The sequence below is a fragment of the Mustela lutreola genome, chromosome 6 (assembly GCF_030435805.1).
Source record: "Mustela lutreola isolate mMusLut2 chromosome 6, mMusLut2.pri, whole genome shotgun sequence".
Classification (NCBI taxonomy): Eukaryota; Metazoa; Chordata; class Mammalia; order Carnivora; family Mustelidae; genus Mustela; species Mustela lutreola.
Genome location: NC_081295.1, coordinates 75,195,467 through 75,212,406, shown reverse-complemented (window position 1 = coordinate 75,212,406; position 16,940 = coordinate 75,195,467). Strand labels below are relative to the sequence as shown.

The 16,940-nt window shown below is 41.2% G+C and overlaps 1 protein-coding gene across 11 annotated transcripts in view; it reads left to right on the top strand.

The window, feature by feature from the left end:
- Positions 1–16,940, top strand: part of NCOA7 (nuclear receptor coactivator 7) — a 160,344-nt gene that overhangs the window by 115,255 nt on the left and 28,149 nt on the right. For all 11 annotated transcript variants that reach the window (XM_059177639.1, XM_059177641.1, XM_059177644.1 and 8 more), the window contains one exon: positions 797–965. In XM_059177639.1, the coding sequence (XP_059033622.1) occupies positions 797–965 (169 nt within the window). The remainder of the gene's footprint in view (positions 1–796; positions 966–16,940) is intronic.

Genomic DNA, 16,940 nt, shown 5'->3' with positions numbered 1-16,940 from the left:
ACAAGCGAAATTAGGACAATTGTTTGAGAACAGTGTTCTCTCAGTAGACCGTATCTTTACTGATAACATTAATTGGGAAAAAACTTAGCATTATATAGTATCTATATAGAACTTGAACTGTGACCTAGATTTCTAGGTCAAAAGTAGTTTGTTTTTTAATTTCAAGGAACTTTCCTTTTCACCTTGAACTTTTAAATCTAAAGGGGTTTGAAGTGTTTTTTAAGATAATTCAGTGCTGGGGCACCTGGGTGGCTCAGTGGGTTGGGCCACTGCCTTTGGCTCGGGTCATGATCTCAGGGTCCTGGGATCGAGCCCCGCATCGGGCTCTCTCCTCTGTGCTGAGCCTGCTTCTCTCTCTGCCTCTGCCTGCCTCTCTGCCTACTTGTGATCTTTGTCTGTCTCTCTCTCTCTGTTAAATAAATAAATAAAATCTTAAAAAAAAAAAAAAAAGATAATCCAGTGCTAAGCCAAATTGCCTTATGGTGTAAGTGGGTCCTTAGTGTCATTCCTTGAGAGGTATCCTTGTGAAGTGCCACATTGTATGGGTTTTTATGCTTATTCCCAGCATGTTGCATCTTACGTGATGCAGAACCAACCGAAACTGCACTTGTCCTTTTTGTGCTAAAGAAGGTCTGGAAAATGTGATTAGTTCTAATATGATGGTGATTCTGTCATATACTTTGATTTTTTGTCACTAAGAGGGGATTGGGAACTGTTCTTTACTAGTTGAAAGGTTTTACTTTCACCAGTATTGTCAATATTGAGGAAGGTTTTTTTTTTCCCATGTGTGATTCAGATATGCTTCCTTCAAAAGAGGAGAAAAGCAAGACCCCACCCATGTTTCTGTGCATTAAAGTAGGAAAGCCAATGAGAAAATCCTTTGCCACTCAGAGCGCAGCCATGGTCCAGCAGTATGGCAAACGAAGAAAGCAGCCAGAGTACTGGTTTGCCGTTCCTCGGGAAAGGTAATTGGGTGCTGAAATGGAAAATGTTGGACTACTAGATTCTGACTGCACCTTGGTTTTTTATTTTAGCTCTTTAAATAGTTAATCTTATTTTTGAATAAGACATTTATCTTAATTGTATCTTTTAGAATTTCTAGGAGGACTTTTTTGACTCGTTTTCTGCTAATGAGTGGCTTCAGTTTAGCAAATTTGAGGTCATCTGTGCTGAAACCCTTTTATGACTTCCTACACAGTTGAATTTTAAATGAAGGAAGATTTAGATATTCTTAAGTGCTGGTAATTGGAAGAGAATAAAAGACTACTGTGGAACAGATCAAAACCTCTCTAAGGGCAGGAGAGAGGCATGGGTGCAATTCTTGAAGTGCTTATTGTTCTAGGGAGCTAACGGTTGCTTTGGCCTTGAGGAGGGAGTCTCAGTGACTCAGCAGCTGAGATGACATGGGATCACCTGGCTGGGTCTGAGGGACTGTACCCTCTAGAAAGATTTGTATATTTAAAACTGCCAAAGAAGAAGTGTTACTGGTTATATGAGTCTAGGATGGTGGGCCCAGTGGTACAGAATTTTTTTAGTGGCACGTCATTAGGGACATCTTTATAATAGAAAATAGTTAGGAGATATTATTTTTAGGAAAAATGAAGTGTTTTCCTTTTGTATGTGTGGTAGAATAAAAATGTCTTTACAGAGGTCTTGCAGTTAGTTTTCAAAATTGTAAAACTCACATATCTTTCCTCTTTCTACCTAGTTGTTAACATTATCATCTGAGCAGACCTCTTGGCTAACAACCTGCCAAGAACTAATATACTCAGCAAACTTCCTTAGGCATGAACTGTTAATAAAGCAAAATTAAATTCCAAGCAAGGGCACACCTTCTGGTTGATGAGTATCCAGAATAATTCTCATCAAGGGAGTTGCCCTGTTTTAATAAATTATAGTTTAACCTGAAAAATAGTTAGTAGGATTTTAATTAATGAATTTGCCCATATCTGTTCCCTGTCTTAGATACAAAGCTGTGTTAACATGGACATTGACCAAAATTTTTGTTTATGTCTTATACTTTCCTACCCATGCCGGCAACTGCCACGGTGTTTCATGGAAACTTTCAGGATATTGGGGAGATTAAAAGGAAAATGAATGTCTTTTTTTATTTAGAAATGTTTAACAGAAGCAATGTTAAGTTTCGGAAGACCTGGTAAAATGAGAGTTCTAAAATCAAATTTCACAGTCAACAATTCCTTAGAGATTTGGGCCCACTCCTGATTTTTTAGATGAGGAAAACAAAGCACTGAAGCTTTCATCCATGTTGCTGGTGAGGTGGGCTTACAGAGTCAACCAGAAGAATCCCTTGTTATATGTATCACTTTTTCTTTGGGCACATGTATTATTTATAATATAAGGAAATTGTGGTTTTTAAATCTATTTTATTATCTTTAATGAAACCGTGCACACCAAGAACTTTTCTAGAATAATTATAGCAATCCCACCCATGCAGTTACTATATTACTGTCATTTTTTAACCCAGAACAAATCTGTAATGTTGAAATACTTCTCTTTGATCTCTTATACAGGTGGTTTTTGTGGGCTTTTAATATTTATTTATTTATTTATTTTGAGAGAGGTGGGTAGGGGCAGAGGGAAAAGGAGAGGAGCTCAAGCAGGCTCTACGCTAGGCATGAGCCCAAGGTGGGGCTCTGTCTCAGGACCCTGAGATTATGACCTGAGCCAGAATCAGAAGTCCCACACTCAGGGGCATCTGGGTGGCTCAGTCAGATGAGTGCCTGCCTTCGGCTCAGGTCATGATCCCAGGGTCCAGGGATTGAGCCCCGCATTGGGCTCCCTGCTCAGCCGGGAGTCTGCTTCTCGTTTTCCCTCTGCCTGCCATTCTGCCTACTTACACTCTCTCTCTGTCAAATAAATAAATAAAATCTTTTTAAAAAAAAAAGAAAGAAAGAAAGAAGTCCCACACTCAACTGACTGAACCACCCCGGCACCCCTTGTGGCCTTTTTCAAGTAGGTCACTTCTTGAATTCCATTTTATTGTATTTTATAGTTTCTATGACTTGTGTCTTTGGCTAACCTGATAGACTTAGTTTTCTTTCTTAAAGTAATCATGCATTAACCAAGCATTTTCTGGGAGGCATTATATCTCACTGTGTTGTTGATGGATTTCTTTGTAGAGATGTTAGGAAATTTTTTTAAGATTTATTTATTTATTTATTTGACAGAGAAAGAGGGAGAGCACAAGCAGGGAGAGCAGCAGGCAGAAGGAAAGGGAGAAGCAGACTCCCCGCTGAGCAAAGGAGCCCAATGTGCGGCTCCATCCCAGGACCTGGGATTAGGACCTTGGCATCATGACCTGAGCCAAAGGCAGCCACTTAATGACTGAGTCCCCCAGGCACCCCGGAAATTTTTGTTTTAATTGCTCTTCCATACGTTTCCCTGTCTACCTACCCTACAGGAAGCCACATTTTAGTTAAGACTGGGAAAGATGGCGCAGTTCTATAGTTAATTCCCACCTAGAACTTCAAGTATAGAGTGAGAAATAAGAAAAGGTGGTTTTTATTTCCAGTTTATGAAAATCTTTTGGACTTCAGGCTCAACCAAGTCCTTGAGGAGCTAAGAACGTGACATGCAATGCTTTCCTTACCCGATGATCATTTCTTGATTCCCTTGCTATATCAAATGGAGCATTTCTACTTGCTTTTCTATTACTGGATCCCTGCATCCATTAGAGGTTCAGGAGCAGAGTGAAGTCCCCCTGGTAGTGGCTCCCTTTCAGGGTTAAAGTGTCCTCTCAAAGACCTTCCAGGTGTGGCGCCGTATTCTCACTGGAGGTCTCTCTCTCATTTCCTCCAGTGCATTGAAGCTTCTTGTCACAGGAGATAATATTCTCATGTCGACGTAGCTTCACAAGTGTGTTTCACTCTTCCTCTCTGTTGTTCCTGATATTTTTAAAACATATTTGTTCTTTCCCTTTTGTTATTATTACTAAGAAATTAACGCTACCAAAATATTTCCATCTTCACTTACAGCATGCCCTGTGGTTTCCAGGGTGCCACTGCCTAATGAATGGTCTCCCAAGTAAGAAAGTGGGGAGGGCAGGAGGCAGGGGAAGCAATCATATAGTTGCTCTTTAACATCTTTGTTGGGGTGTTCCCCCCTGCAATCCTTGTTACTCAATTCTAGATACAGAACTCCCTAACTACATAGTAACAGTTTTAAATTATCAGAAGATCTGACCACTGCGGATCCAGCAAAGCCAGTGGTTGGTTACCCGTTGCAGCCCCGTACTTGAGACATGTGCACATTGCCTGAGGACGAGGTGCCTGTCAGCTTGAAACCCTCCCTGCCTCGGTCGTCGCAGCTTCCAGATGCACACACTTCTCTTCAGTCAGCAGAGGACAGTAGTCTGCTGGGGAGATCTGCTTTGTCTGGGGCCTGGGACATCCAGCCTTTTCCTCCTCTCACTCTTGATGCTAATTTAAACTTGAGAACCGTGGATGGTCTCACCTTCTATTAATCATCTAGTATAGGATTTCTCAGCCTTGGCACTGTGGACATTTTGAGCTGTTTAATTCTTTGAGCGGATGTACTTTGCATTATGGGTTATTTAGCAGCATCTGTGACCTCTACCTCCCCAGCTGACAACTGAGAGAGTCTTCAGACATCACCTGGAGGAGGAGTTGTCGGAGGGACAAATGAATCTCACGCTGAGAACCACTGGTCAAGTATGAGACCATGAGACCGGGCCCATACACCATTCAGAAACTGATTATGAACCATAATAGCCAAATAATTTAGGGCTTTGACTGCTTAAAACTTTGTTATACCCAGTCATGTTCACTGTAATTTACTGATCTGCCTATGCTCTGTTTCCTTTACTCGACCCTAATTTTTTACAGAGAATTTCATTAAAATTTTTTTAACTTAGTTATTAATCTATAGTTTTACATCTATAAAAACAAGACTGTTGCTCCTAAAGAAATAATTTATCTGGAAGGAAACCCAAAATTGATAGAATACAAAGGAGAAGGTCTGTGGTGTTGACAGGCATGTATTTTTGCCCCTTGACTCTGTACAAGTCTGTACTAGCAGCCGTCCTGGGTTTAAGAAGACAACCGTCTCATGCCCTGCCCTGGAGGGCATGTGGCGACTTGGGCTGCCCAGCTGTGGCTCGTGGAATAGTGAGTCACAAAATCAGGCAGTGATGAATGAGAATCCCTAGGAATAGTGTGCCTTAGAAAGAGGTACTTTATCCATTTGAAACATAGTCTCTTAATTTGGAAAATGGGTCACTGTGGAGCATTAAGTAGTTAGATCATGTCTGAATACTTATTGAATGCATAGGACCAGGTAGGTGTTGGGTTAGTTCTAGATAAATAAGATTGGGAGTCTACCTTTAGAAGCTTATGAAAAGCTCTTGAAATAGTTCGTAGTTCTTTTTAGAAACTTGAGAGGATTGTATTCCATAGATTTGGATACTGTTCTATGTGAAAAATGCAATTGTCTTTTTTCTTAATACTAAGAGATTATTTCTTTTTTAGTTTAATTTAATTTAATTTAATGAATTTATTTATTTACTTGACACAGAGAGAGAGACTACAAGCAGGCAGAGAGAGGAAGGGTAGCAGGCTCCCCGCTGAGCAGAGAGCTCGATGCAGGGCTCGATTCCAGAACCCTGGGATCATGACCTGATCCAAAGGCAGAGGCCTTAACCCACTGAGCTACCCAGGCGCCCCTATTTCTTTTTTCAGAAAGAGCCAATAATTTCTGCTCATATTGAAACAGCCTTTTTTTTTTTTTTAAAGGTTTTATTTATTTATTTATTTGCTTGAGAGAGAGAGAGCATGAGAGAGGGAAGAAGGTCAGAAGGAGAAGCAGACTCCCTGCAGAGCTGGGAGCCCAATGTGGGACTCAATCCTGGGACTCCAGGATCAGGACCTGAGCCACAGGCAGTTGCTTAACCAATTAAGCCACCCAGGCACCCTTGAAACATCTTTTTATCCTGAATTCCTTATGATCTCTACCTGTGAAGTGTTTTAGAGTAATTGATTTCATATTATCCAGCTTTTAAAATAAGATGGAATTAAATGGCAGGAACTCTGTAGAATTTGCCAAGTCATCCATAAATGTTAAATCCAAACTGAATTAATTGGTTAGTGTGATTCGTGTAATAAGTAAGCTAACAAGAGAAATGAAAGGGAGAGCCTGTGGGTGTTTTAAAATTTTTTCATACTTGAAAATAATTATGCTACGGTAATCTTAGCTACACTTGAACATACAGGTATATTGTGGGGAGCAGAATTTATTTTGTAATCTGCTTTTTCCTGCACTTAATGTTATACACATTTTCTACATGAAATAGTATGTTATTATAGACATACGAACAGCATAGCACCCCTCATACATTCCCTGGATGATTTAATGATGCTCCTGCTTTGGATGTTAGGTGGTTCCAAATTTTTTTGCCATTAAAAGCAGTATTACATTAACCATCTTTATAAAATCCTTAAGATAGTTTTACCAATTCACGGGATATGTTTAGGGCTTGTGGAAGTGTGTGACAATTTGTATACCACCAGCATGAGTGTGCCCTTTTCTCCGTGTGATGGGAAATCTGTCATATGATTCTTTATCAGTTTGGTAACGAAGCAGATGCAGCTTTAAAATCGTTTTTGTTTTATTTTGTTTTAATGATTTTATTTATTTATTTGGCACAGAGAGAGCATAAGCAGGGGTTGCAGCTTATGCAGCACAGGCTCCACAGAGGGAGAGGGAGAAGAAACAGGCTCTCCACTGAGCAGGGAGCCCGATGTGGGGCTCGATCCCAGGACGCTGGGATCATGACGCTAGCCAAAGGCAGATGCTCAACCAACTGAGCCACCCAGGCGCCACTTTAAAATCATTTTTGTGGGCGCCTGGGTGGCTCAGTGGGTTAAGCCGCTGCCTTCGGCTCAGGTCATGATCTCAGGGTCCTGGGATCGAGTCCCGCATCAGGCTCTCTGCTCAGCGGGGAGCCTGCTTCCTCCTCTCTCTCTCTCTGCCTGCCTCTCCGACTACTTGTGATTTCTCTCTGTCAAATAAATAAATAAAATCTTTAAAAAAAAATAAAAATAAAATAAAATCATTTTTGTTTTGGGCTCCCTGCTCAGCAGGACTTGGGCCCCCTGCTCAGCGGGGGAATCTGCTTCTACCTCTTCCTGTGACCCCCCCCCACCCCGATCATGCTTGATCTCTCTCTCTTATTTTCTCTCTCTCAAACGGGTAGATTAAATCTTCAAAAATAAATAAATTCATTTTGTTTTAAAGCTGAGTGCTTCATATATGATATTTGTTTATAATAGTAAGGTCAGTAGTGGCCTGAGGCTCTTTATTTAGTAATAAAAGTTTATTTATACCTTGATGCACAAATGTATATATATATATTTTTTTTTAAAGATTTTATTTATTTATTTGACAGAGAGAAATCACAAGTAGATGGAGAGGCAGGCAGAGAGAGAGAGAGGGAAGCAGGCTCCCTGCTGAGCAGAGAGCCCGATGCGGGACTCGATCCCAGGACCCTGAGATCATGACCCGAGCCGAAGGCAGCAGCTTAACCCACTGAGCCACCCAGGCACCCAATGTACAAATATATATTTAATAATTATTCTAAAATACCATGTTCTCTAATAAGCTTCTCATTAAGATCAGCAAGCACTTTGATTTATATAAGATACTTAGAGTTTGTGCCTGTCCACACTTAGAATAAACTCCTCAAGTACAAGTTAAGTTGATTCTATTTTAGAAAGCATGATATTTCCTTCTGTAATGTCAAGAGTAACTGATGCATTTTATAAAAGTTGAGTTGTTTAATTCTTTCAAAATTGAGAGCTCACAGGTAGCTGTCCTGTTAAAAGGTGCTATCCATGTTGTATGCACATTTCTCACATCCCATCTGTGGGCAGTAAGTACTACTGCCTGAGTTAGAGATTCATCTGGTCAAGTTCTGCATGGTCGCCTAGCCGAAAGCATGGAAGCAAGAGCAAGACCCCATTTTTAGCAGCAGTGCCTTTTCTTTAGGTCCGCATTTCCCTCAACTATAGTCAATGGAAACCCATCCCATGGCCAAGTAATAGGTGTTTTGTGGTTAAATATGGTCCATAGTCAGTGCTTATCTCTCTCTAGAATAGATTTATGTTTATAGTTGTTGTTCTCTTAATAGGTTTTTATAGGAATTTCTTAGTTTAATTTTCTGCTACTTTTCCTGATATTGGGATAATAGAATATAGTTCATTTATTTTATCTCTACTTATATTTTAATTCTAGGAGATTACTTGGGTATTCATATATATAAAGATTAATATGTATTTATTTTTTTTTTAAAAGATTTTTTTATTTTTTATTTTATTTGACAGAGAGAGATCACAGGTAGGTAGAGAAGCTGGCAGAGAGAGAGAGAGGGAAGCAGGCTCCCTGCTGAGCAGAGAGCCCGATGTAGGACTCGATCCCAGGACCCTGAGATCATGACCTGAGCCGAAGGCAGCGTCTTAACCCACTGAGCCACCCAGGCGCCCCAAGATTAATATGTATTTAAAGACTTTATATGTGTGTGTGTTTAAAGACTTTTACATATATATAGAGACTATATTAGTCTGATTTCCGTCAGTCTTAAAGTTTTTACTGTAGTACATAGAATTTGAGATTTATTTCCCTTTTTCCACATTTCAGAAGTAACAGCCACACATACAAAGGCCACATGTATAACCTCTTGGTCATCAAAGCTATGCTGTATGGTTAGGAGTGACTGGTTGGTGGCAGATCCTGGTCAGGATATACCTTTTAACTATCTGTGTGTCTTCTTCTCATCTTTCAGAAGGATTCACTCTTAGCTTTGGAATATTTAGAGTGAAGCTTGAAAGCTACCCATCCTGAGCTTTCCGTGATGTGCCATCTGTCTGAAATTGTATTCATTTTTAAACCATGAGTCCAAGCTTCTTTGGAGCCTGATAGAATTCTGGTGCATGAATCACAGCTTTATAAAGTGTATCAGATTATTGTGGTTGAACACATACTTTCAAATGATGTTCCAGTAGTACCTCCACCATCCGAAGCAGGATTGCCACTCCTAAGTCAAGGGCGGAATACGAGCTCAACATTCAGTTTCCCCAGCTTGGAGAGAGGACTAAGAGGGCAGGCGGAGTGCTCAGTGCCTGCCCCCTGAGCCCTTCCCCGGCATGGTACTCTGGGTGGTTATCTCACGTAAAACGCAGGAGTGCTTTGTGAGGTGTGTAGTGTTATTTTGCATTTTAGAAATGAGGGAAGTGGGATGTACTGGTTTTCAACACCTTGCTCAAACAGGCAAATATCAAATCCATTTGATTTCAGATTCCATTCTCCTAACTAGATCAGGCAGGCAGCTGAAACTGCCGTAATTATACCCTTTATGTAGACATCACTAAACAGGGACGAGAGATACTGCAAACATTCAAGGTCGTTTCTTGACTAGCAAGGGAATGAAAATGTGTAGCATCCCCAGCTTGATTACTATCCTTGGGCCTTGCCAAAGTGCTCTCCCTCTGACTAGACGTGTTTCACTAATTATGTGGAGAGGAAGTGACTGATATTTTATGGGTGCTACTCCATGGGTGCCCCCTAATTGAACTGAGGTAGTCTAATGACAACGTTGTATAGAAATAAAGAGCTTGGCTATGGTGTCCTTTCTGTAATATTAGGTACCTTAACTTGGTTGCAGGCTGGTTCTAGCATTGGCTTATTATTAGAATCAACTTTTATGTGCTACGGTGGTTATCTGGCCCCGAACAAACAGAACACTACAATATTCCTTCCTCTGAAGCTCATGTCACAAGGTCTGGTGACTTTATTTTATGTGACGCCTCTGTGAACACAGTGCTTGAACCTAAACTACAGCTCCCCATTCTCTAGTTCCTCCCCTTAAAATCTATTTTGTTACCTTATGGCCAAAATAATCTTCTCAAAAGGTCTTTTGATCATGTCACATTGCCACAAAAAAATATCCTAAGCCTTTGGAACTAAAGTTTAAACCCCTGTTTGTCTGTTAAAGCTATTTACAGAATGGCCTACCTTCCTTACTTTTACTTTTTCTTCATTTGTCTGAATCTGTGACTTTACTAAGATTGGTCACTTTATGGGTTTTTGCCTGTGAGGTCTAGGACCTTTCTAGCTTGGCACCTTTTAAAAACACTGTATTCCTGAACTCGGGTAGTTCCTGTCTCTTCTCCAGCTGTGTAAATCCTTTGTTTCCCAGAATAGTGCCCCCACAGTGATATCGCCCTAGACTGGCAGTAACCATCTTTTCTCAACCCACATTTGACTGGTGAACAGCCCACAGACGCAGAGGCACTAGGGAGTGGGGGGAGTGGGGGAGCGGGGGAGCAGTTGAAGTCTGGCACCTTTTCCTCTTACAGGAGCAATCTCAGTTTCTAAATTCAGAAATATTGAGGACGAAAGCTTGTGAAGGAATGTGTTCTGTCGCATAGAGATGAAAGTATGTAGAGTTAACAAAGAACTCTTGGCTTAGATGGGTGGATGCCCAACTTAGCTTTGTAATAAAATCATCGAGGAGCCTTTAAACATACAGAGACCCAGATCCTTCCCTGAACATCCTGCAGCTTTGGATTTGGAATGGAATGCTAGAATCTGTGAGGTTTCCTCCATATTGTCATAAACAAAAGGAAATTATTATGTCCTTATTTTTACCCTCACTTTCTATATTGTTTGATACCATTGACCATCATCCAATTCTTTTTCTTTTTCCTTTTTTTTTTTTTTTTTTTTTATTTGACAGAAAGACAGCAAAGAGACACAAGTAGGGGGAGTGGGAAAGGGAGAAGCAGGCTTCCCGCAGAGCAGGGAGCCTGATGCGAGACTCGATCCCAGGACCCCAGGATCACAACCTGAGCTGAAGGCAGACACCCAACAACTGAGCCACCCAGGCACCTCCCATCATCCCTTTCTTGACACTCTCTTTTCTTCTGTCATTCCTTCCCAGTCCTTTCTTCTTCTGTTTCCTCATTCAGTGTTACCCCTTAAATACCCTATTTTCACTATCTATACAATTGCCTACACCTAATTAATTCTTCCTTATATGCCAGTCATGTCTAGTTATCTTCAGTGTAAAACTTCCTGCTGAGCCCCAAACACATATACACCTGATGGTTCTCAATATTTAGATCATCCAAGGATCAAACAAACTCAAGGCAGATCATACCCTACATGGGGGCTCTTATTTCTACTTTTGTCCCTGCCTCTATCCCCACAACTGCTACCACCAGCTACCCAGTCCCCAGGGCCAGAATGAGGACAGAATCTTGCTTCTCGTCTTCTTCCCACCCCAGTCCATTACTGCATCTAGCTTATTCTATCCACTTTGTATCACTAGGATCTCTAGCTCCCATTCTGCCCCTTCTGTGGACGTGGCTGAGTTTCAGTGGCAGGAAAGGTGAATACGACATACTGACCGGTGTGCTTGGGGTGTTCAGCTTTCCCTTCCCCTGTCCGGCTCCATTACCCATCTCCCCTACATACATTTATTAGTTCAAATGTCTCCTCTAAGAGACTTTCCCTCTCTAGTTTAGATGTAGTGTACCCCCACCTCTGTCACAGTACTTCCTACATACACTCTTCTATGGGTGTGGACTACTTGGGGCTTTTGACACTGTGTCCTAAAAACAGTATAGGATCTAGTAGGTAATATACCATAAATGTTCATTGGATGGATGCATGAATAAATTAGCTTATAGTCTCATAGATAAAAATATTGAAATACCTTATTCTTTAAAACTAAAATAATGCACAGACTTTATATAATTAGAAAAATACAAAAAGGCAAGAAGAAAACTTTCAAATTTGTTACACCAAGCTAACTACAATTTATTTTTATTTTTGTAGACTTTTGGCCTTTTTTCTATGTATGAATGAATGTTATGATAGCATGTGTGTATCTGTCTGTATTGATAATTGTGGGTGTGCGTGTATGTGTGGGTATATGTGTATTTTGTAAACTGCTTTTATGTTAACACATCTTGCTTTGCCATTAAATGTTGGGCATGCATTTAGTTTGCATGCATTACTTTTGCGGTAACAGGCAAAATCATAAAAAAGAAAACTGATTCTCTAATTAAACTAGATTTATAAGGAAAAAATGTCCAAATCATAAGGACCATCATGAAGACTAAGCAAAGTGCACTCAAGAGCATTTCCCTTGAAGAAAGAAGCATAAATTAAAGGAATCAAAAACTAACCTACTTTTCTAGCTTGAAATCTTTAACCATGGTTAGTGCTGCATTTTCTGATCCAAAGTCATCATGTTTTTTTAGCAGGGTCAGGGCTAAATTGAAATCTTTAATAACTGTCAATGCCAGTAAGACCATAGTGTTAAATAGCCTTTAAAGTACTGTACTTTCTAGAACAGTTTAGGCCCTACGTAGCTAAACCAGATACACTTGAGAATATAAGCCCTGTGATTTTCAAGTATAACACATATCATACTGTATTCTTATTGTGATGTTTCAGGTAAAAGTGTTACTATTAAAGAAAGAAAGGGGGGGTCTCCAAAATAAACCCTAAAGGAACGATCTTCCTTTGTATTTAACACAAGTTGAAGTTCGGGAAACTCCTGTACAAGTACAGAATTATTAGTTACTGATGCCAGTATTTTTTTTTTAATGCTTTAAAATCATGCTTTAAAATGTTTTGCAGTGATACTGCTTCCTCTCATTCTTTTTCTGGTCACCTTACCTTTCATCTCATTAACTTAACGGTCTAGAAATTCATCATCCCCTTCCAGAAGCGCTATTAGGCAGCCACCCTTCAGTAATTTCAGTAACCAGCTTTGGCAAATGCCTCAAGTTAATCAGTGACTCTATAGCCAGATCCAAGTTCATGAAAAAATAACCCCCTTCCGAGGAGCTCATCACTGTGGTGGCTGTGCTCTCTGCTGGAGGAGTGGACGCCCGCACTCTGGAGCATAGAGCGGGGCCTGTCTCCACTGCATGATAGTCGATGCCGATGGGGGCCGCACATACTGTTTGGGAGTAAGTATGCAGAAACAGTAATTAGTGCAAGCCTGGATGCCTGTAGGAGCTGGATGGAGGACTCGGGGGAGGGAGGCTGGGGTGCCAGTGTTAATGAGCTGCCCTAGGGAACAGCTGCTTGCGTACCTGTGTCCCTCCAGCTGAATGCTCTGTGTGGGAATGTGAGCCTGGTGTTGCTTGATCTTCCCGTCTTTTTCAAAATAAATTGAAAGATGGATTATGTCTGTCAAATCTCTCCAATTTTTAAGTATTAGCCACTATTAACAAAGAGAAGTACAGATACTGAGTCCAAGGCTATGGCCTGCCAGCCGAAGGCCTCCAGCACTGACATTAATACAAACTTCTAGTTTCTACTTATTTTTAAGTGATCCTTTTTATCACTGTAATTATTGTTCTGATCAAGGATTCTCAAAAGAACTGTCCTATTATTTTTGGTGAACCAGGATGAAGCATATTTAGTTGGTAATTTATAAATAATTTTTTAAAAGATTTTATTTATAAGAGAGAGATTGAGAGAGCATGAGACGGGGGAGGGTCACAGGGAGAAGCCGACTTCCTGCTGAGCAGGGAACCCGACCCAGGACTCTATCCCAGGATCATGACCTGAGCCGAAGGCAGTTGCTTAACCAATTGAGCCACCCAAGCGTCCCAATAAATTACCTTTTTATAAACACACCAAGACCCTTTAACAGTGGGCATTATACCAGGGCATTACTAACCATTGCTTTCATTTAGAGTTGTAGAATACTGAATCTGAAAGGGACCTTTCAGGGCAAGGGAAATGACCTTTATTGTGCAAGGACCTTGGGTCAAGCCATTGATGTGGGTTTAAGAGGTGGTGGTTTCCTGGTAACAACCTCTCGAGGTCCAGAGTGCTTTGCTTTGTTGGGCGTCTGTGACTGTATGGAGCCTGGGAATGTTCTAGATTGAAGTGCACTGGAGTATCTTTAATTTATAATCAACAATACAAGTGAATGGTGGGACTTCATATACATGTATTTCCTTATTCTTTGAGTCACATTCTTACTCTTCATCCCTTCCCTTGTCTTAATTATTTCCCATTATCTGTGCCTAATTTATTGTAAAGTATGCTCTAATATAATAGCTATGAAACTAATGGTTCCTGCTTAAATCATGAGGCAGGTTTAGGGGTTGTATCTTCCTGTGTGTAACCCCAATTTATTTTTCTGCCAGTGAAGTGACCCTTGAAGAGAATGCCTAACTGCTTCGGGGTCACTCTGGTCTAGTTTGTTGGTCTATGTGGTATCAAGATGTTGGATAATCACATGGAAGGGACTTTGTAAAAGGTCTGTCTGAAGGTAGATAGAACTTCCTTATACATCTAATGCTCCAGACACCTATAGGAGGAGCTAGGTTTTCTTACCTTCATTTTAGAAGCTCAGAGAGATTCAGGAGCTTTCCCAAAGCCCCCAGCTAATAGCAAATGGGACCAGTTCAGGTCTTTACCTTAGATGTGTGTGATTTTCCACTTTACCTCACAACTATGTTAAAAAAAAAAAAAAAAAAGAAGAAGAAGAAGAAGAAAGAAAAAAGGCAACAGTAAATAAAACCCCACCATAGCTAATTTTGAGAAAATAGATTGTAATTGTGCCTAAAGCCCATACACTTAAGTATGAACAGCAATGTTTTGTTCCAAGCATCAACTCAGGTTTTTCATCAGGTTTTATATCCCTTAATCCTACAGTTAGTTTAAAGATTTATTTATTTTAGAGGTGGAGGAGGGCAGAGAGAGAGAGAGAGAATCTCAAGCAGACTGTCTGCTGAGCACAGAGCCCAACGCAGTTTCAGTCTCATGACCCTGAGATCATGATCTGAGCCAAAACCCAGGGTCTGATACTTAACGGACTGAGACACCCAGGTGCTCCTCAACCCTATAGTTTTATCAGTGCTGGGCTTTATAAATAATTTAAAATATAATATAATAAATATTAAAATATGCCGATATGATTATAATAACATATTTATATAATAAATACATATTATATATAATATTTATTATATTATTATTTACTATTATAGTCATTTTCTTAAATTAATAGTCATTTTCATATATATATATATATAATAACTATAAAGGAAAAGGTGAAGCATATTGACTGAGACCGTGGTCTGACCTGAGGTTGATCCCGGTCCCCCCCTAACATACTGTGTGGTGTTGGTCAAGGCAATCCGTGTAAGCACCCTCTTCTTCCATTAAACAGAGATGGTGACTATAGTGGCTGCCTCATGGGGTTATTATGAGGAAAAAACGAACTTGTCCATGCACTTAATGAAAGTTACTTGTGCTGCTGCTGTTGCTGTTCCTTCCCTTAATGCTTTGTTGCTCCTGAGGTAAGCCTGTTGCCCTTCAAAAACTTGTATCATTGACCTTTGAATTTCTTTTCCACAGACAACTTTAACGGCTAAATGGGGATTTGTAACTTCAGTAGGATGTCTCCTTTGGGGTGGATCCCTGAAGGAACTTTGTGTTAATAAAGACCTTTGAAGTTTATGAAGAAATTTGATTAAGTCCAAATTGGTCAGTAGAAAACTTAAACAAAGCTCGAGGGCTGAGTTTTGGTATTGACTGTTGCTGGATGGGTTGGTACTAGTACCGTGCCCGGAGGAGTATGCATGGCAAGCTTCTCCCCGCGTCCGCTGCCGCGTGTGGGCTGTGGCCTTGACCAGCTCTTGGCGGATCACCAGTGTAGCCGGCTCCACACAGTCTTTGTTTCTCGGCCTAGCTTTTCCGGCTCTTCGGTCCTTGGCTCCCCAGCGATTTTTCTGAACCACGGGTCTGGCCAGGCTGCTTCTGGCAAGGCCCAGGCCGTTGCCTCCACAGTGCCCAAAGCCGTGCCTCCCTTGTTCACAGGCTTCCTCCACAAACGGCCCCATATCTGCACGCCGTCTGTACTACTGTTTGCTTAATAGAGGTCTTCCGAGGACTTCTGTCCTTGTTTATTTACTTAGCCAATCTTCTTTAAGTAAATGTGTAGCTATTAACATACTGTCCTCTGTGTACCTTCTGAAGTTGCTAGAACTGCCCTACACTTTGGGGAACAGTAGTGGCAGGAAGAGAGGTCCAAGCAATTTATCTTGTGCTCAGGACTCTCCCACCCAGTGACCCAGCCCCTCTGGCTCTTTCTTTCTCCTTTCCTGCCATTCTAATCGGCAGAGACTCAGTCTGGCTCTTTCATTGCCCTCCTCAGGAATTCCAGTTCTGCCCATGTCCCAGCTCAGACACCCACTGGCTTCCATCACTGTGCTATTGGAACCGTGTCTGGATTTTGTGTTTACTCTCTTCTACCTGAGCGCTCTAGGGCAGGGTCTGGGTCCCCTGGCCCTGTTCGCATCACAGAACCCTCTGGCAGAAGGCGCCAGTGACCCAACTGCATTACGCTGCTTTCTCTCAGCCGTGTCCATGTACCCTCCTCCTAGCATCACCCTGATCTCTGACGTGCCATGTCTTTTTGCACATGTTCCCTGTGGGGAATGCCATCTCCCTTCCTCCTTTAACTGCCTCTTGCCCTGAGCCCAGCCTGAGATGATTCTTCTCCAGGCTTACCCTTGTTATCATGCTTCTTTAAAAAAAAATAAATAATAAAGAAAAGAGGCAGCAGCATGAGAATGGTTGTTGGAGCCAAGGTATGAGAACACGGGGCTGGAACAAAGAGCACATTTTGGAGACAGGCACGAGACAGAGCTCTCAGGCACCCCCAGGACTTTGAATTTACCCTAAAACCTCCAGGGAGACATCGGAAGGATTTTAATACAGCTGGGTGAAAGTGATCAGATTTGTATTTTGTAAGATCACTTCTGCCTTCCCGCTTTTTCGTCTTGGCTTCCTTTCAGGACCACTTTTACTGTTTCCTCCATAAATACCAGCTTTCCTACAGTCCAGCACTTGACCTTCCCCGCTCACAT